This window comes from Megalobrama amblycephala, linkage group LG18 (assembly GCF_018812025.1).
Source record: "Megalobrama amblycephala isolate DHTTF-2021 linkage group LG18, ASM1881202v1, whole genome shotgun sequence".
In the NCBI taxonomy this organism is placed as follows: domain Eukaryota; kingdom Metazoa; phylum Chordata; class Actinopteri; order Cypriniformes; family Xenocyprididae; genus Megalobrama; species Megalobrama amblycephala.
The window spans coordinates 21091629-21113522 of NC_063061.1; the positions used below are offsets into that span (position 1 = coordinate 21091629).

General features: G+C 34.8%; 1 protein-coding gene across 1 annotated transcript in view; it reads left to right on the forward strand.

Moving 5' to 3' along the window:
* ptpra (protein tyrosine phosphatase receptor type A) overlaps positions 1 to 21894 on the forward strand; it is a 44330-nt gene that overhangs the window by 8835 nt on the left and 13601 nt on the right. The window contains exons 2-14 of the mRNA XM_048165288.1: positions 9736 to 9782; positions 9987 to 10074; positions 11705 to 12103; positions 12266 to 12280; positions 14425 to 14509; positions 14788 to 14861; positions 15245 to 15381; positions 15604 to 15694; positions 15888 to 15964; positions 17340 to 17376; positions 17483 to 17580; positions 17777 to 17896; positions 21019 to 21185. Coding sequence (XP_048021245.1) covers positions 9762 to 9782; positions 9987 to 10074; positions 11705 to 12103; positions 12266 to 12280; positions 14425 to 14509; positions 14788 to 14861; positions 15245 to 15381; positions 15604 to 15694; positions 15888 to 15964; positions 17340 to 17376; positions 17483 to 17580; positions 17777 to 17896; positions 21019 to 21185 — 1409 coding nt within the window. The 5' untranslated portion in view covers positions 9736 to 9761. The remainder of the gene's footprint in view (positions 1 to 9735; positions 9783 to 9986; positions 10075 to 11704; positions 12104 to 12265; positions 12281 to 14424; positions 14510 to 14787; positions 14862 to 15244; positions 15382 to 15603; positions 15695 to 15887; positions 15965 to 17339; positions 17377 to 17482; positions 17581 to 17776; positions 17897 to 21018; positions 21186 to 21894) is intronic.

Here is a 21894-nt window from a genome sequence, read left to right on the forward strand (position 1 = left end):
TTTAAAAAAAAAAAAATCATATAATGTACATACAGAAACTCAAAGGTCTTCATGATAACGACAGCCCATCAAAATAAAAGCTAAATAAAGTTTAACTTTAATAAATTGTGATATATATTACTAGTAGAATAATACTTAGAACTTTTCAAAGTAGTAGTAGTAGTAATAATAAAATAATTAAAACTTAGAAATAAAAATAGTGTGAAGTTTTCTTTAAATTTTTCACATTGTTTGCCAGAACATTGGTGCATCTTTGATCACATTTTTAAAGGTTATTTAAATGAATGTTTTATGCCTTTATTTGATTACCAAAATTTAAACAGGCAACACAGAATTTCTGAAAAAAAAGAAATATATATATATATATATATATATATATATATATATATATATATATATATATATATATATATATATATTTCAAAGGGCCTTACTATTGTTAAAGTGGTTTTAAAAAATAATTTGATAAATTAGATCCATTCTAAAAATGTAATTAAACCATTAAAATGGAATTTGGGAAAAGTGAAACAGTCATCATAGGGCCCAGATTGATGTAGGACCAGTTTCTCTGACCCGTACTCAACTGCAGTGTATAAAGAGTGCTTTGACTTTTTCTTTGCTGCTCATATTTTCTTAAATTTGTGGTTTCTAAAGGCATACATAAAGCACACTCCACCTGTTCACAGGTTGGTAATTCATAAAATAGGTGTACTGTGGCAGTTTTGCTTTGCTGTAAAGGATGTAGAAAAGAGGAACATGGCAGTCTTATGACTACTAGTGCATTTTCTTATGAGATGCCCTCAGGCTTGAGAGTTAGACTGATAAAGAGAGCAGTAGTAGTATGTGTTAGTTAGTTTAGCTTTATTTAAAGCTTGACTCCTCTGATATGTGTTTAGGGTTTGAACAATTAATCACAGTCATCATTTTTGGGCATTTCAAGACCAAGAGTAACTGCACATGCAATAATGGGTTATCATTTTACTAAGGTGTTCTGTGTGCTAGCTAGCTTAGGTAGTTATTAATAGCCCAAGTCAGAAGAGTGTCTATTCTTGTCTTTAAATGTACCTCTGGTCCTTCATTCAATCAACTTTATAGGATGTTTTATCATCCACCAGTTGAAAATCATATTCCTAATTGGTTTGAAAAGTAATATCACACCTATACTCAACAAGCTGAATGATTCGAGGTATACGTGAAGAGATTTGAACTGCACAGAATTTATCTACGTATATACGTTCAGATTTAATTTACCTATCACTTTGCAATGCATTTTGCAGTGCTTTTTGTAGACCTGCCCCTTAATGGTCGTCTAAACGTTAGTCGACGACGAGAAGAGGCTTAATCCTTAATCGTGTGTTATTAATTTATTTTACATTATATATATATATATATATATATATATATATATATATAATAACACACGATTAGTTGACTAGTGGCTTAAAGGGTTAGTTCACCCAAAAATGAAAATTCTGTCATTTATTACTCACCCTCATGCCGTTCCACACCCGTAAGACCTTCGTTAATCTTCAGAACACAAATTAAGATATTTTAGTTGAAATCCGATGGCTCTGTGAGGCTTCCATAGGGAGCAATGACACTTCCTCTCTCAAGATACATAAAGGTACTAAAAACACATCTAAATCAGTTCATGTGAGTACAGTGGCTCAATATTAATATTATAAAGCTACAAGAATATTTTTGGTGCGCCAAAAAAACAAAATAATGACTTATATAGTGATGGCCGATTTCACAACACTGCTTCAGGAAGCTTCGTAGCACAAATGAATCAGCGTGTCGAATCATTATTCAGATCGCGTGTCAAACCCCAAACTGCTGAAATCACGTGACTTTGGCACTCCAAACAGCTGATTCGATACACTGATTCATTTGTGCTACGAAGCTTCCTGAAGCAGTGTTGTGAAATCGGCCATCACTATATAAGTCATTATTTTGTTTTTTTGGCACACCAAAAATATTCTTGTAGCTTTATAATATTAATATTGAAACACTGTACTCCCATGAACTGATTTAGATGTGTTTTTAGTACCTTTATGGATCTTAATAGAGGAAGTGTCATTGCTCCCTATGGAGGCCTCACAGAGCCATCGGATTTCAACTAAAATATCTTAATTTGTTTTCCGAAGATTAACAAAGGTCTTACGGGTGTGGAACGGCATGAGGGTGAGTAATAAATGACAGAATTTTCATTTTTGGGTGAACTAACCCTTTAAATGAGCAACCACTAGTTGACTAGAAAAAAACTTTAGTTGCCGGCAGCCCTAGTTTTTTCCTTCCTCATTTCAAATGTAGGATGAAATCTTGCTGCTCAAACAGTAAACCATAGCACTGGTAATGCCATGGTCATGGGTTCAATTCCCAAGGAATCCTTAACGTGTTTAAATGTATACCTGAAATGTAATGTACACTAGTGTTCAAATGTTTAGGGTCAGTAAGATATTTTTTTTGAAGAAATGTATAGTTTTATTCAGCAGGAATGCATTAAATTGATCAAAAGTTACTGTTAAGACATTCTTACAAAGATTTCTACATGAAATATATTTAGTTCTTTTTTAACTTATTTATTAAAGAATCCTGAACCAAAATGCATCACGGTTTCCACAAAATATTAAGCAGCGCAACTGTTTTCAACATTAATAATAATAATAAGAAATATTTCTTGAGCAGCAAATCAGATTAGAATGATTTCTGAAGACTGGAGTAATGATGCTGAAATATATATATATATATATATATATATATATATATATATATATATATATATATATATATATATATTTTTTTTTTTTTTTTTTTTTTTTATTTTTTTTTCCAAAAAGATTAAAAAATCTTACCTACTCCAAACTTTACAACGGTATTATAAGTTGATTCACAGAACATTGTTTCGTATGCAGAATGTACAGCACCTTTATCTTAAAACGATCATGTTGTTCAAACCTGTATGGTTTCTTTTCTTCCGTGTAACACAAAGTAGAATCTCTGAGAATCTGTTCAAGACATGTCATGATGGTGTGAGTAAATAACCATTTTAATTTCTGTGAAAACTGTTGCTTTAACAACAACAAGAAGAACTGTAAACGTTATCTCAACTTAAATCAGGTGCAACTTTGTAACAGGAACAATTTGTGCAAGAGAGGAATGTGCAACCTCTGCGGTAGTGCTTTTCTCATGTTATGAAACCTCTCTTTCACTCCGAGGTGCGATCTAATGCAATTGAGATGTAACTCTCCCTATCGGATGTAGATATTTTGCACACGCCCAAGTCTGTGTTTTGGTTTGCCTGGAGAACGTGAGACTGCTGCAGGCTTGTCCTTTAGGAACAAGCCTCTTGGTGGAGCTGGAGACGGGCCATTTGTGCACTTAAAAATAAATGATGTCAGATCTCAGAGGAAAACCCCTATTATGGGTGTCATCTATTAGAGGTGCGCCATTTCCTCTGTAATTCGCTTAGATGATGATCAGGCCTGACTCATCAGTCCTGAAACAAGCGGATGGGCAGCTTGCATATGCGTATTTGACTGATTTGACTAAAAGTAAAATTATGCAATAGCTTGGCACATTTCCTAAAGACTGTTTTGCTTTCCGTGATGTGTTAGTTAGGTGAGGGTGTGGCGCCTTTTGGGCTGAATGACAGATCTGGCAGGCAATCAGACAGACGGCTAAGGAAGGAAGGAAGGAAGGAAGGAAGCAATGTGCTCTCTTGGGTTTACGGCTTTCCTGCCAACTCCAGAAAGAGAGATGGGAACAGATAGAGACTGACGATTAATGTATAGAGCGAGAGAGGAGAGACAAGACCATCTGTCCCTCCCATCTGAAGGATTTCTGCAGGCTCAGCCAAAAACGGCTTGAATCGTTTCAGATTTGCCCTCCACCTGAAGAATGCTCAACCATGTGCATGCTCAGCCTTTAAACAAATTATATTTGACAACGAGCTTCTAGAATTCGTGTGGTTGGCAGTAGAATAACGGGCGTTGTGGCGAGGCTGATTTGATTAAATTGTCAGAGATGGATGTTACTGTGAGTGTATCTTCTTTGTATGGAAATGGTCAGCTGTTTGCGTTACCTAACTGAGAATTTCCATCCGAATTAACACTGGAGGGACACAGATTTACATGTAGCCATTCATAGCTCAAAATGAGCTAAGGCAGCATGACGAACTGAAACAATATCCAACAAATAAAGACACTGTTTGGGAAAACTCGCTGACACGATGCTATCACATTATGAGTGGTTGCCGGGGTGTTGCTGTGTGGTTGCATATTAGAATGATTTCTGAAGGATCATGTGACACTGAAGACTGGAGAAACGGCTGCTGAAAATTCTGCTTGTATTTTTTATTATATATAAAAATTTTAAAATAGGAAATGGTTATTTTGAATTGTAATAATATTTAACAATTTTACTGTATTTTTTTAATTAAATAAAGAGATTTCTTTCCAAACATTTAAAAATCTTACCGACCCTAAACGGTGCAAGTTTATGGAATTTCTTTGCCATTTTATAGTTAGTTGGGTGAGATTTGTAATTATAATCCCTTAGGAGCAGGACTGGACAACCCTGACTTAAAGTAAAAGCGCACTCATCCTTAACAAGCCACTTGAGGTATCAAACATGTGGCACAAGTTATACAACAAAACTTAGGGGCCGTTTACACACACCTTTTCAAATAAAAATGGAAAACTTTTTTTATGCTTTTGGCCTTTTTATTTACATAACAGCGTTTTTGGGGCCTAAAAATGCAAACTTTTGAAATCATTTCCGTTTAAACAACAAAAACACAAATTTGTGAAAACTGTGATGTCATACGTATTACGTGTGACAGTTGATAGGTGCGTAGTGTTTCTTTACAAAGTGACATCGCCGACTACTGGCCTGGCAGCATAATACAGTGTTTTTAGTTATTTTCGTGAATCCGTGTGAACGGTAGGGATGGGCGATATTATCGTTTGCGATAAATACCGTTGAAAATTCTCCTCATGATAAAAATTTGTCTCCTCTCGATAATTACGATAAGTCTAGTTGTTGACGTAGTTTCGTGCGAGACCGATTCACTGTTCACGCACGGAGTTAAAACAAGCACGACTAAAAAGATGTGAGGCTGAGGAGCAGTTTGTTGTTAAGCGAGGAGCTACCGCCACAATTTGGAACTGGTTTGGTTATAGAAAATCAGATGCGGAGCAAACTATAATAATCACTATAAACAAATGTTCAGTGAGTGAGCCGTATGTCATTCACGCCGTCATCACCCGGGTGTTGATAGCGCGCGAGTGCAGGTGAGACCTGAACATCTCACGCTGCTATCTGTGTTTAAACTAAACCCATTTAAACCTTGCCACTTTAAACATTCAACTGTAAGACGCAAAAGAGAACTCGCGCGCACTGTGAGGAGATTTGTGTGTACTCATCCGAAGCGCGTACACGGAGAGCTGCGTCACAGCTATATTTTGTTAACTATCTGAAGACATAGTTGGGATTGTTACTTTTTGATACAATTAGGGCTCTTACGGTCGGCATGACAACCGCGCCACCGCGGTCGTGTGAAATATATATATATATTTATATATATCAGAGTTCGCGTTAACGGTTTTTTTTTTTTTAGCAATGACGGAAAAAAATATGAAGGCCGTCCGTCATTTTGACAGATTACTGAGGCTGATGTAGTATGTAGCTTGTAAATGTAATTCCCACCCCTGTCCAGTAGGTGGCGAGTGCGCTCCAGTGTGGCAGCAAAGCGCGAGTTCAGTCTCCAGAATAAAATGATTCACCACACAGGCAAGCACTCGGTTTAGGTATATTTTATAATAATAAAGTTGTGATACTTATACTTACATAAATCAGTTTCTAATCTAGTTCGTTTTGTTTTAAATGGTTCGTTTTGTTATTTTTCTTGCTGACTATCAAACGAATTCTGAGGTACAAGTTAACATAACGTTAATGTTAAGTGAAAATGCTTGCAACACTGACGATTTCGGTAAGCTACTGTGTCTTTCAACATATTTTCATGTATTTCGTTCTGCAAAGAGGAAAGGATGAAGCTGTTCAAGATGAAAGCGAGATCAAAATGAAAAGCCTATCAAGATGAAAGCCTATCAACTTATCCTGCAAGTTCATGAATAAAAATGAAAATGTGTACGAAATCAGAAGCTATCAAATGTCTTATCATTATAATATAAAAATTAAAATGACGGGTAATAATTGATTATGATAGATTTTTTACTGTCTGTCAAATTGATATGTATATATTATCGTCATTGGTATCGTTATCGCAATAAATACCTGAAATTATCGCGATAATTTTTTTAGGCCATATCGCCCATCCCTAGTGAACGGGGATTGTTTTGACAACATTGTTGTCTGTACGCAAAAAAACGCAAAGGAAAAACTATTCCACTTTTTGTACATTGTTGTCATGTAAACATACCCTTAATAATACTAGTACTAAGATCAATACTAATAGTGTAGCAAGGAAGGATGCACCGAAATTTCGGCCGCCTGAAATTATTGGCCAAAAATGTCATTTTTGTTTTTTTGCTGAAAAAGACAAAACGTCCGAAAAAATGAGCCGAAAATGTATGCCACCACTCGTATGCCTTGGCACTTCAAATAATGATTGTATTAGAGCTGTCAAATGATTAATCGTGATTAATCGCATACAAAATAAAAGTTTGAGTTTGCCTAATATATGTGTGAGTACTGTGTGTAATTAGTATGTATATATAAATACAACCAAATTAATGTATATAGTTAAGAGAAATATCTTATTTATGAACAAAATAATTTTTATTAAAGGTCCCGTTCTTCGTGATCCCATGTTTCAAATTTTAGTTAGTGTGTAATGTTGTTGTTAGAGTATAAATACAATCTGTAAAATTTTAAAGCTCAAAGTTCAATGCCAAGCGAGATATTTTATTTAACAGAAGTCGCCTACATCTAACGGCCAGTTTGGACTACATCCCTCTACTTCCTTTAATGACGTCACTAAAACAGTTTTTTGACTAACCTCCGCCCACAGGAATACACAAGAGTTGCGTTTGTAGAGTGTGTTTGTCGTCATGTCGTCGAAACGCTGTTATTTTCATCCCGCAGTCCAATCACCGGGTCTGATTCCGGCTCAAATTGATAGGGTAAAATTAAAGACATGTTTACAATAACACTGAGCGCGTACATCTCCACGTTATGGTAAGAGGCATGACCTTTCCGGGCAAGGAGCGCTCAGAACTGTCGAATCACAACACAGGAACCGCTGGCACAATCAGAACTCGTTACGTATTTCTGAAGGAGGGACTTCATAGAACAAGGAAGTCATCAGCCCGTTTTTATGACAGTGGAAACAGCGGTATACAGATAAGTAAATTATGTGAAAAATACTGTGTTTTTTTACACGCGAAACATGAACACATGTTATATTGCACACTATAAACACAATCAAAGCTTCAAAAAAACACGGAAAACGGGACCTTTAATATATAATATAAATTATATAAAAATATAAATGAATACATATACTTGTAAACATTTCTCAAATATACATGTATGTGTTTGTATTTATATATACATAATAATTACACACAGTACTCACATATATATTAGGCAAACTCAAACTTTTATTTTGTATGCGATTAATCGCGATTAATCGCGATTAATCGTTTGACAGCCCTAGATTGTATCAACATCATTACACCAGTAGGTGGCAACAAGTGACTGTTAAAAATGTATTTGTCATTGAATAATTCATTCAAGAGATTCTCTCAAAAAACGCTGATTCATCCAATAATGAAACAAGTGACGTATACGAGTCACTGAATCATTAATTCAAACCAATGTTTTTAAATAGTTCATTGAAATGAATTAAACTGCAAATATACAATTTGTCAGAACCTCCAGTAAATTATGGGGGGTTTTTTTTTTTTTTTTTAGTTGTCTGTTCAGAATTGTGAGATGTGTAATCTCTATTTGAACCAAAAAAAAAAAAAATCGTGAATCTCAATTTATCCAGAATCATGCAGCTCTATCATTAATATATTTTCTGTCCAATTTTAGCATGTTACTTTCAATAAAAGTGTGGTTATTTTATTTTATTGTATTTTTTAAATTCAGTATCATTAAAATTGTTTAATTTCATTAAAAAGTCTAATTTCAATACAATTATACAAAAAAAAGCAAATTAAAATAATAAATAAATCATTTTTAAAAAGAATTTTCAATTTCAGTTTTCAGCCAAATGCATCCAGAATTTTCTGTTTCAGCCCAGAATTTTCATATTGGTGTATCCCTAATTGCAAGCACCACAAATGAGTAGGAAAAATATGATAGCAAGGATCAAATGCTTTATTAAATGAAAACATGTAATTATAAGTATTTATTAAATATGAATTAGACATATTTACTGACAAATACTGTATAATATGCATAATTGTTTTTGTCCTGGGGCCAGTGACAATGTTGGCAGGGCAAATACAAATCTGAACTACTGACCCCACTCGGCCGGCAGACAGAACTCTTATTGTTGAGCCCTGTAAGAGTTTCGAACAGCATGAGGGTGAGCAAATAACACAATTTTCATTTTTTGGGTGAGCTATTCCCATAAGAAAGGTTTCTTTATGTAATGTCACCGCAATTTCATTTAAAGAATTGTGGTTTAGTTATTAATTTTCATGTAAGCAGCTCAAACTGACTCTTGGTGATCCATCGAAATCTCTTGGAGGATTACTGGGCAGGGTCTGCTGATGTTTGGATGTCAGGCGTTGCTAAGAGGCCAGTGGAAGCTGATTGGCCCATCTGAGGAGCAGCAGTACCATGGATGCTCTTGCTTGATGAGTGGCAGACGGGCTGGATTATTTCAGGGTCTGACCCTTTAGATTGGCACTAGGATTATCACAGTTTAGTCAGTGAGACACCACTGAGATTACAGCACGGGTTAGCGGTCAGCCTGCTACCCTCAGGCTCTTGGCTTCAGATGCTGTGATTATATTTTCACTCCTCACATCAAACCATCTCACAACTAAGAGCGTAATCCCCTCGGACCAAATCCGCAGGCAATCTGCTGGATGAATAGACACTTGGATGTTTTCTGTCTAGTATTTGTTGCTATCATCTAGATACATGGCCATGTGTGCCACATTTGCCTGGATCATGTGTAGAGCTGTAAAAGTGAGGGCGCTGGATATTCCTTTTTAGGTTTTTCCAAATTGCCATGATGAATCCGTTTCAGTAATTTGTTTAATTTTATTTGTTTTGAGAAAGAGAGTGTTTGTTTTTTTTCATAAGTGTAAAAACCAAATCTAATCAGAACGTGTCACATTGATGGCATGAGCTTCAAATCTCTGCTTGTTGAGTTAATCTGAGAGCATTGACTCATTTTCTGTCTCAATACAGAGGCTGTGCACACATTATGAATGACATTTTAATTTTATTTATGGAAGTAGGTTTATCACAATAATAAAAATCAGTTGTTGATACCAATACTAGTCAAATTTCACTATCCAATATCAAATTTGATACTTAAAAAAAGTAATTAATTATAATTGTGTCTTATCTTAATGTCTTTTATTTTACAAATTAAATGTTAAAACATTTAATTAAAACAATTGCATCATCTTTCCTCAATGACATTCCTTTGTGAAAGATGTGATTAAATGTATGATATTCTAGATGCAAATAATGTTGTTGCTGAGTTTTAACAATAAATTCTGCTTTTCTTTCTGTCTTCTACAGGAGATCATTGTGCGAATGAGTGAGTGATGCAGGTTTCGTTTCTTCAGGTAAGTCTCTTAACTCCACCTCCATCAGAACAGCTTGTAAGCTTTAACAATTAATTTGACAAATGCAACAATTCCCAGTGGGGGCGATCCCTGCCAATACGTCTCTATACTGCCATTAATATGAGAAATTGTGAAGTATTGCTCATTTATAAGACTAAAACATGTCATAGATTGCTTTTGGCTTTTGTGTCTACTCCATTTCAGGGCAGTATGGGTGTGTATCCCCTGCTCCTGCTACTCCTTGTGGCCTTTGTGGCCCTCAGCACGGCCCAGACACTCCCTGACCCTTCAGGTAAGGCACTTTTTTGACACACAAAAGCTTTGGTGTGAGTTAAATCTTTCTGTAAGCTATTATGACAGCTTATTAAATTGAAATAAATTGAATTTAATCTGGAATATTCATATCAGTTATTGATATAGGAAGTTACATACACGTCTTCTTTAAAGTACACAAAGTTGAACTTTTGCAATCCATCAATCAACAACACAAAGTTGAGGCCCAGAAAATTACTCAGGAATTGCCTTGAGGATAGAGGACTTTCTCACACACCTAACTTTGTTTTGTGAGATACTCAAAGTTCAGTGTTAGCACTGAGATCCCAAACTTCTGTTGGACATGCAATATTGTTCAAAGGTTTGGGTTTGATAGGATTTTTAAGGTTTTTGCAAAGTTCATTATGCTCACCAAGGTGGCATGTATTTAATCAAAAAACAGTAATATTATCATTTTATTACTGTTTAAAATAGCTATTTTATGTTTTATTTTTTATTTTATCATCCAGTCTTCAGTGTCACATGATCTTTCAGAATTCATTCTAATATGTTCTCAAGAAACATTTATTATCACAATGTTGTTTTCCTTAATATTTATGTTGAAACATCAATGTTGGGGAAAGTTACTTTTAAAAGTAATTCATTACAATATTGCATTACTACCTAAAAAAGTAACTAATTGCGTTACTTAGTTACTTTTTATGAAAAGTAATGTGTTACATTACTTTTGCATTACTTTTTTCACCTGGGCTGGGCTGGGCTGGGCTTACATGTTTGTTTTATAATAACACCAAAAAAAATCTATTTTTGGCAAATGTTCAGACACTTTCACACCAAAAGTGAAATGAATAAGCCTCAGGATGAAGGAAGTGCATATTTGCACCTGTACAGTAGAGGGCGCAGCTCAAACAAACCTTTCAGCTGTGCTGCCATTCTGGATTAAAGAAGAATAGGATACAGGAGAAGGAAGTTCAAAACTCTTATTTCTAAATCTAATCTAAAGTAATTTTTGCTTATTAGTCTGGTTGAATTGGATCATTGAAGGTCAGCAACAAAGACATTGGTTAATAAAGTGAGATTAAATCCATTAAGTATATTTGTATAATTTAATATAGTTAATTATTATAGGTTTGCCTAAAATTCTGAGATTGCATTTCACTGTTTTTATTCATTTTGAGGAATACTGAATGTTTTCGTGCAAGTGAGATAAGTAAATGCATGTTTTCGTTTAGTCTAGAACTACAATAACCATCATGTGTTTCGCACACAACACCTCTGCACTTTATTTCTCTCAACATGGAGACAGGAGAGCTGTCAGTCAATAGATGTGAAAAAGTAACTTGGATATTTTGTTGTAAATTGAAAAAGTAATGTGTTACTTTACTAGTTACTTGAAAAAGTAATCTGATTACGTAACTCAATTTACTTGTAATCTATTACCCCCAACACTGGAAACCATGATACATTTGTATTTTCAGTATTCTTTGATTGATAGAACTGATAGAATTTCTTCAAAATAAAATCTTATTAACCTCAAACTTTTTAACGGTACCATACAACTTAGCATTAATGGTCTATGAAAGTCTGTTATATGAATATATATTTTATTGCATCTGTTTTTAAGGCTTTAAAATCTCTCTCTGTCTCAGGTGCAGTCCTGACCACCAAACCTACAGACCCTCCTCCCACGTCACCCTCCATCATAGTCACGCAGGCGCCCCCATCCGCCACCCCATCTGTGGCACCGTCCCCTGAACTTGTTGCAACAACAAGATCCAATGACTCTGAGGGCGTGGTGAACCCAGAGATTCCCACAGCCCCTCCTGTAGTCCCCCCTCCAACCGTGCTCGTCCCCACCAAGGCACCACCTGCCCCCTCAACCCCATCTGCTGCGTCCCCGTCCCTCACCACCGGAGATCTCAAGACTACAGTTTTGACTACAGCAGAGACCCCTATACCTGATCTGACACCCACTCAGTCCTCTTCAGAGCCTGAGACAGACACTCAGTTTACGGATGTTACCACAGTTGACATCAGCAAGCCTCCAGGTATCATTTGCATTTTTGTTAATTTGAAAGGAAATTGATCTGTTAGAACTCTTAGAACTATTTGTTAAGAACTCTTTTCAGTGTTTTCTGTCATTATTTAATCTGTTGCTGTTGTGTTTTCTCTCTCTCTCTCTCTCTCTCTGTTTTTCTCATGTAATAAAGGTGATGAAGGGCAAGGTAGGTTTCTGTTAACCATTTTACTTTTCACTAATATTTGCTTGCAGAATGAAGCTTTTTCTATAGTTTATTAGTAACCATCTACTACACAACCTGTTTGGAATTGCTTATACACTACCAGTCAAAAGTTCGGACGCAATCGACTAGTGGTCAACCGAAATGGGTTTTTAAATAGCTATTACCTGTATCTTAAGGAGCAGAGTGTAAATTATGTCACACAATTAAATTTTAAGATGGTAAATAAAACATTCACACACAAAATATCTTATTTTTTAATATGATAAAAATAAAGAAAATATAATACAACATATTTTACATAACATTAACTAAAATAATTAGAAATAAACAATCATATTACTATTAATATACCTTGTTATATACTTTTGTACCATATTAAAGTACCTTTTTTAATGTTTTTAAAAGAAGTATCTTATGCTCACCAAGGCTACAGTAATATTCTGAAATATTATTATTGTTTTCCATTGTAATGTATTTTTTAAATGTAATTTATTCCTGTAATGGCAAAGCTGAATTTTCAGCATCATTACTCCAGTCTTCATTGTCACATGATCCTTCAGAAATCATTCTAATATGTTGATTTGCTGCTTAATATTTTTGTGGAAATCATTCTTATCTTTCCAAGATTCTTTGATGAATAGAAATGTCAAAATAACTGCATTTATTTGAAATATTTTGTAACATTATAAATGTAAGTCATTTTTGATTAATTTAATGCATCCTTGGTGAATAAAAGTATTAATTTCTTTTTTTTTTTTTTTAAATGTTACTGACCCCAAAATTTTGATAGGTAGTGTATTAATATAATTACTAAAATGTACTTAGGGTTACACTTTATTTTAGTGTGTCCCTATTACCATGTAATTATACATTTATAAGTACTGAGTAATATTAATTAAGTACATGTACTTACTATAGGTTTAGGGTAGGATTAGGGTTTGGTTTAGGTTTAGTAGCATGTAATTATGCCTAATTTATGGTTATTACTATAGTAAATACATGTAACGTAACAAGGACACATTAAAATACTTAGTATTTAAGGGATAGTTCACGCAAAAATGAAAAATTCTGTCATCGTTAAGGGTGCTTTCACACCTGCCTCATTTAGTTCAGTTGAATCGCACTAGTTCGTTGTCGTTTGGGCAGGTGTGAATACAGCAATCACACTTGGGTGCGCACCAAAAGCAGATCAAACAAGCGTATCGAGACTTTGTACGAGTCTCGGTACGCTTTCAAATGAACTCTGGAGCGGTTCGCTTGAGATGTGAAAGCATGGTGTTATATAAAAAGCAGTAGTGTCTGAGTCTGTGAGTGAGCACATTAGTTACCCTAGTTAAAAACCAAAGAGCGCCTCTTCATCTTAAAATGTTGTGTAATTGCACTTCTCTGTGCAAGAATGCTGTCCTGACGAAGCCTTTATTTCAGCTCTACCTGCATTATAACATTCGTATATGGTCTCGACACGGTTAACCTACTAGACAGCGCTGAGAGATCCAGAGAGAATGCGTTTGAATTTATTAATACGAATGTAGTATATAATTTAACAGCAGGAATGACGGCTACATTCGTATAGTGTTTGCGTGTCTCGACGGTTACAGATAAAGCCACAATAAGCTCATGGAGCTAACTTTTCAATCATTTTGATGGATGACGCTGAGAGAAAATTTGAAATGTTGCCTTGTGAAAGCAAATCGAACCCAGAAGAAAATGCTAAACAAATTTAGTCCCTGTTTCGAAACAAAACAAATGATCCATATGTGTGAAAATGCCCAATTCACCTTCAAGTTGTTCCAAACCTGTATGAATTTCTTTCTTCTGCTGAACGGTAGCCACTGACTTCCTTACTATTTGTTTTTCCATACTATGGAAGTCAATGTGGTCCCATCAGCTGTTTGGTTACCCACATTCTTCAAAATATCTTCTTTTGTATTCAGCAGAAGAAAGCTTAACATACAGGTTTGGAACAACTTGAGGGTGAGTAAATGATGACAGAATTTTAATTTTTGGGTGAAGTACTCCTTTAATATTAGTCATTTTTATTTTTAGGTGGCCTTGGGCTAATGTTTTTAAAACTGTTTCATATTTGTAACTGCAATTCAACAACTCATTTTGTCCTCTTAACTCAGATGACACGGCGATCATAGCGGTTATGGTTGCCCTGTCCTCTCTGCTGGTCATTGTCTTTATCATCATCGTCCTGTACATGCTCAGGTAAGTCCCAGTATTCAGAAACTTTCAAATGTTCATGCAGTACAAAAGTGCACATAGCCTAGATTTCAGCTCAAAAAACTACATAAAAACAAAGTTACAAGCAGTTACAGCATAGAAGAACCAGCACACACATGCACAATCGTAATAGAACAGATGAGAAAAAGCATTCAGAAAGCTCCATTCATTAGGAAACCCACAATGCCAGCGGGGGGCCACGGGGCTGAATTGTCCAGTTACCATGGTAATGATTGGCTTTTTGTTCCGCTTCGTTGTGGCAGGTTTAAGAAGTACAAGCAGGCAGGGAGCCACTCCAATTCCTTCCGCCTGACCAATGGCAGAGCTGACGACACAGGTAGGAATAAGAGAGCGTACTTGTGTCTTTCTGTGACTGTTCTTGGAAACGTTTGTCTTTTAAAGTAGCGAACACATTAAGTTTAACAGTAAAGGACGTTGTTTTGTTTATAAGTTGGAAGCACTACTAGTGTCATTTTTTATTTTACCTCTTGACTGAGTGATTTGTGAAGCACATTTTACCTTGAATTGTACTGTGTTGCCCCCTGTTGGTTGTCCTGTACACAACATGGATAAAGGACAAATTGCAAGTCATTCTTAAAATATTTCATTCAAAAAAAAAAAACTTTTCGTTTTTTGTCTTTAATATATATATTTATATTTCTTTCTCCTCTTCATGTTACTTTTCCGCTCCTTACGCTTCTTTTCCTTGTACTGTCTCAGAACTTCAGAGTGTGCCGCTATTGGCTCGCTCTCCTAGCACCAACAGGAAGTACCCGCCCCTTCCCGTCGACAAGCTTGAGGAGGAGATGAACCGCAGAATGGCCGATGACAATAAACTCTTCCGGGAAGAATTCAACGTAGGTGCACAAACAAACACGCAATCATAGTGGTCTGATTCACAAATTGTCCCGATTGGAAATTTCACCATCTTTGGATTGACGCAAATGCCATCTTAAATACATAAAATTTCCTCAAAAAGAGCGCACTTAGGCAGATACATTTGTGCCGTTGGTGTATATGGTCCCTGTCAATGCTTTCAGCCTAGTTGAACTGTAGGATTGGTTTCTTTTTTTCTGCAGGCGTTGCCTGTATGTCCCATTCAAGCCTCATGTGATGCTGCCTCAAAGGAGGAGAATAAGGAGAAGAACAGATATGTCAACATCCTGCCCTGTAAGGCTTTCCCACAACTTATCTCCAAACCAGAGCTGATAAAGCATGCTTTTACCAGAGTTACAAGGCCTGCAAAGGAGTTCCTAATGTGAAAATGGCTTTAATAGAAACATTAATGCTATGAGCCTTATTATTATACTCCTTTCCTAATGTATTTGTCTTTTTTCTTTGTCTTTCCAAATTTTTTTCTCAGATGATCATTCTAGGGTGCATTTGACCTCTCTGGAGGGTGTTCCTGACTCAGACTACATCAACGCTTCCTACATAAATGTAAGACCCGAAGAACTAGTCTTGAGAAGTAGCGCACTGTTACTAAAATTCTAGCCGACAAGTATTTTCATGTTACTACAGATTTTAAAACTTGATACTATTTTGTCTAAATAAATAAAATCCCTAAACATAAAATCGTTGTTTTAAATGCTACAAGTAAATTTAGGCCTTTTTTATAGTATTATTTATATACTGTTATAGTATTTATTAATATTATATATCTTTAATTTTTATATTATTCTTATTCTTATTTCATTTTTAGTTGCTCGTTACAATGTCATTTTTATTAGTGGTTTTTTTTTTTTTTTTAGCTTCAATGTATTTTTATTTCAGTTTTAGTAATTTTAGTACTTTGACCTAAACTTATTTCATTTAGTTGCCAAGGCATTTAAATTTAAGTTTATATTTTTAATCTAATATTTATATTTTATTTTATTTTACACTTTATTTAAGTTACTGAAAACCATTTTAATCATTTTAGTTTTGGTTAACAATAACATTATAATGTACAGTATGAAGAATGGATTTTCATTTTGAGATTTGCTGAAGATTACAATTAACACTATTTTTAAGTTATTAGTGTTTTAAAAGATTAAGTGAGTGTTAGATAAAAGGTTATCTAAATGTAAAAAAAAGGGGAAATGAGCATGCATGCTTAAATCCTTAAAGGGTTAGTTCACCCAAAAATGAAAATTCTGTCATTAATTACTCGCCCTCGTGTCGTTTCAAAACCGTAAGACCTTCGTTCATCTTTGGAACACAAATTAAGATATTTTTGATGAAATATGAGAGGTTTCTGACGCCTCCATAGACAGCAATTTAATTACCACTGTCAAGGCCCAGAAGGGTACTAAAGACATTGTTAAAATGGTCCATGTGGTTATAGTGGTTCAACCTTAATGTTATGAAATGACGAGAATACTTTTTGTGTGCAAAAACAAAACAAAAATAACAACTTTATTCAACAATCTATTCTCTTCCATGTCAGTCTTCTATGCAGTTGACGTAGTAAACACAGTGCAGCGCTTCCATGTTTATGTCCGAAAGCTGGCTCATTATAGTCGTTATTTTTATTTTGTTTTTGCGCACAAAAAGTATTCTTGTTGCTTCATAAAACTAAGGTTGAACCACTTTAGTCACATGGAGTATTTTAACGATGTCTTTAGTACCTTTCTGGGCCTTGACAATGATAATTAAATTGCTGTCTATGGAGGATTAAAAAAAAAACCTCTTGGATTTCATCAAAAATATCTTAATTTGTGTTCTGAAGATGAACAAAGGTCTTACGGGTTTGTAACGACATGATGGTAAGTAATTGATGACAGAACCCTTTAATAAGAAACATGCCAGTTTTTCACACTGTTTTTCTTTTCAGGGATATCAGGAGAAAAACAAATTCATTGCTGCACAAGGTAAAAATGGCTTTAATGACTTTCATAAATATCCAAATACTTGACACATATATTTTTTTATAATTATTAATCAACAAAAAGCTAAACTAAAGATTTCTTATTGCAGGACCAAAAGAGGAAACGGTCAATGACTTCTGGAGGATGATCTGGGAACAGAACACTGCCACCATTGTCATGGTAACCAATTTGAAAGAGAGGAAAGAGGTAAATGCCACAAGTAATCTATTAGATGTAGTGTCAAAGAGGTGTAAGCTGATCTTTGATTTTACAGCCTCAGCTCTTATCGCGGTCTCACATAATGGATTTAGAGTGCAACTTTGAGGAAGATGGCCATTAATAAAGATGTACAATCACCGCAGTGATGATGATGATTATGATATAATGTGCTTCATATCCGCAGTGTAAATGTGCTCAGTACTGGCCAGACCAGGGATGCTGGACCTACGGAAATATCCGCGTGTCGGTGGAGGACATGATGGTTCTGGTTGACTATACCATCCGCAAGTTCTGCATTCAGCAGGTAGGATGCTTAGAAGTTTCCCTGCAAGGTTTGCAATCATTACCGATATATCGGACAGGCTGATTAATTGGTTGATTTTTTTTTTAAGTATTGGAATTGGATGATAAATATTCTCTTAGCCAATTAAAAGAACTGCTAGCTACCTCTTGTATCAAAATACACCAACAGTCTTAAAGGATTAGTTCACTTCAGAATTAAAATTTTGTGATAATTTACTCACCCCCATGTCATCCAAGATGTTTATGTTGAAAAGAAATGAAGGTTTTTGAGGAAAACATTCCAGGATTTTTCTCCATATAGAGAACTTGACCGGTGTACAACAGGTTGAACGTCCAAATTACAGTTTAATTGCAGCTTCAAAGGGCTCTACATGATCCCAGACGAGGAATAAGGGTCTTATCTTACGGAAGAGGATTAGGGCCAAGCAATAATAAAAAAATAAAACCATCTCGAGATTAAAGTTGTTAAATTTCGAGAAAAAAGTCGAGATAAAATGTTGAGAATAAACTCATTAAATTATGAGAATAAACTCATTAAGTTACGAGAAAAAAGTTGTTAAATTATGAGAACAAATTCGTAATTTAACGAATTTGTTCTCATAATTTAACGAGTTTATTCTCAACATTTTATCTCGACCTTTTTCTCGAAATTTAACGACATTTTTCTCATAATTTAACGAATTTGTTCTCGTAATTTAACGACTTTTTTCTTGTAATTTAATGAGTTTATTCTCAACATTTTATCTCGGCTTTTTTCTCGAAATTTAACATCTTTTTTCTCGTAATTTAACGAGTTTATTCTCAACATTTTATCTCGACTTTTTTCTCGAAACTTAACGTCATTTTTCTCATAATTTAACAAATTTGTTCTTGTAATTTAACGACTTTATTCTCAACATTTTATCTCGACTTTTTTCTCGAAATTTAACGACATTTTTCTCATAATTTAACGAATTTGTTCTCGTAATTTAACGACTATTTTCTCGTAATTTAATGACTTTATTCTCAACGTTTTATCTCGACCTTTTTCTCATAATTTAACAAATTTGTTCTCGTAATTTAACGAGTTTATTCTCAACATTTTATCTCGACTTTTTTCTCGAAATTTAACGACATTTTTCTCATAATTTTACGAATTTGTTCTCGTAATTTAACGATTATTTTCTCGTAATTTAATGACTTTATTCTCAACGTTTTATCTCGACTTTTTTCTCGAAATTTAACGTCTTTTTTCTCGTAATTTAACGAGTTTATTCTCAACATTTTATCTCAACTTTTTTCTCGAAATTTAACGACATTTTTCTCATAATTTAACGAATTTGTTCTCGTAATTTAACGACTATTTTCTCGTAATTTAATGACTTTATTCTCAACGTTTTATCTCGACTTTTTTCTCGAAATTTAACGTCTTTTTTCTCATAATTTAACGACTTTATTCTCAACATTTTATCTCGACTTTTTTCTCGAAATTTAACAACATTTTTCTCATAATTTAACGAATTTGTTCTCGTAATTTAACGACTTTTTTCTCGGAATTTAATGACTTTATTCTCAACGTTTTATCTCGACTTTTTTCTCGAAATTTAACGTCTTTTTTCTCGTAATTTAACGACTTTATTCTCCACATTTTATCTCGACTTTTTTCTCTAAATTTAACAACATTTCTCTCATAATTTAACGAATTTGTTCTCGTAATTTAACGACTTTTTTCTCGTAATTTAATGACTTTATTCTCAACATTTTATCTCGACTTTTTTTCTCGAAATTTAACGAGTTTTTTCTCGAAATTTAACAACTTTAATCTCGGGATGGTTTTATTTTTTTATTATTGCTTGGCCCTAATCCTCTTCCGTATTATCTAGCAAACGATTGGTCATTTAAAAAAAAAAAAAAAACTAAATAAATAAAATAAATAAATATATATACTTTTTAACCATTTAGAAATTTTAAAGAAAATATTGTATAAGTATTATGAGGTGTTCACACTTGGCAGGTTTGGTTCTATTAAAATGAACTCTGGTGCGATAGCTCTGTTAGTGTGGTTCATTTGAATAAGTGTGAACGCTGCAATCTGAACCCTGGTGCTCACCAAACAAGCGGACACCATTTCAGGGAGTCTCGGTCCGCCTCCAAAGGAATTCTGGTGTGGTTCAACTGAAATATCACTGCAACACAGACCAAAGACGTCTAAACAAACCAAAAAGAGCATGTGATATCACAAGATGCGACCCTGAAAAGGACAGAATGTGCAAGCATACATGATTCTTTCCATCATAGTTGGAAAGAATCAACTCTCAACACTCATCAACACCCTCATAGCAACTTTACTAGCAGTCAGTTAAGTCTGAATTGGTAAAACAGAGTATTTGACTATATGCTTGGCATGGTGGTAGTGACAGCAATGACAGTATTGAGGACAGTGATAAAAGTGTACACATGAATATCAAAATGCCATAAGAAAAGTGCAGTGTCGGAATTCCTTGATTGATTGTTTTATAGATGTATTATAGAGGCACAATTTAAAAAATTAGTTCAAAAGTTCAAAATTAAGAAATCCTGCCAAATTTAAACTTTCAGCACTTCAAAATTAAGAACATAATAGAAACACACTAACCCACAGTTGCACAGACAAGGCTTAAGCTAGTCCTAGACTAAAATACATGTTTGAGCTGTTTTAACTAAAAGCAACTTGCACTGACAGATCTTAAAATATGTCAGTGTCATTGTTTTGTCTCAAGATGCACACCAGTAATGTGTTTTTCTAGTGAAAGTTTATAAAAGCTACTTAAATTCCTTAATTAAACTAAGGCCTAATCCTGGCTTAGGCTAAGTCCTGTCTGTGAAACCGGACCTTTATAGTTTAAAGCTCTTATTTGATCTATCATTTATTTATTTGTTTGTTTATTTTATTTATTTTATCAGTGTTACTGTTTCTATTTTAAAATCATCCAGTAGGACAGATAAGTTCCCCCAATTCACAAAGCTCCCATATATCTGTGCCCCCTAGATATCAAAAAGATTCAAAAGGTCTATTCTTGTAATCTCTGAAGAGAGAAGGCTGTTATGACAAGAAGTGTTGTTGAGATGTGTGTTTGGTGAATGATGACATGTTTGTGTGTTTAGGTGGGTGATGTGTCTGGTAAGAAGCCCCAGAGGCTGGTCACACAGTTTCACTTCACCAGCTGGCCTGATTTCGGGGTTCCTTTCACTCCCATTGGCATGCTGAAGTTCCTAAAAAAGGTCAAGACCTGCAACCCACAATATGCTGGACCCATAGTGGTTCACTGCAGGTAAGGAGCTTCATTATCTTTTGTGCAGAGTACACTACCATTCAAAAGTTTGGGGTCAGTAAGGTTTTTTTTTAGAAAGAAATTAATACATTTATTCAGCAAGGACACATTCAATTGATAATAAAATAAAATAAAATAAAATAAAATAGAAAACAGGCATTAAGTTGGCTTGAAAAAGCCAACTTACTGTTATGCTATTTTCTTCTGAGACTAAAATTTCCAATTCTAACTCCTCCTAGAGCTTTAACTCTACATACTCCAAACTCGGGTGAGATCTTCAGACTGTTCTGACTTAGTGTGCTATATCTTTTCTAGATTTTCTAAATCTATCAAACTAAATCTATCTATCAAACTAAATCTAGCAACACCCTATCAACCACCCCGAGTACCCTAGCAACCGCATAGCAACACCTTAGCGACCACCCTGAGTACCCTAGCAACCGCATAGCAACACCATAGCGACCACCCCGAGTACCCTAGCAACCACATAGCAACACCCTAGCGACCACCCCGAGTACCTTAGTAACCGCGTAGCAACAATATAGCAACCACCCAGAATACCTTAGCAACCATTCCGAGTACCCTAGCAACCACATAGCAACATCTTAGCAACCACTCAGAGTACCCTAGCAACCGCATAGCAACACCTTAGCAACCACACAGAGCACCCTAGTACTCTATCAAAATTACTAAACTAAAACTGAAACTT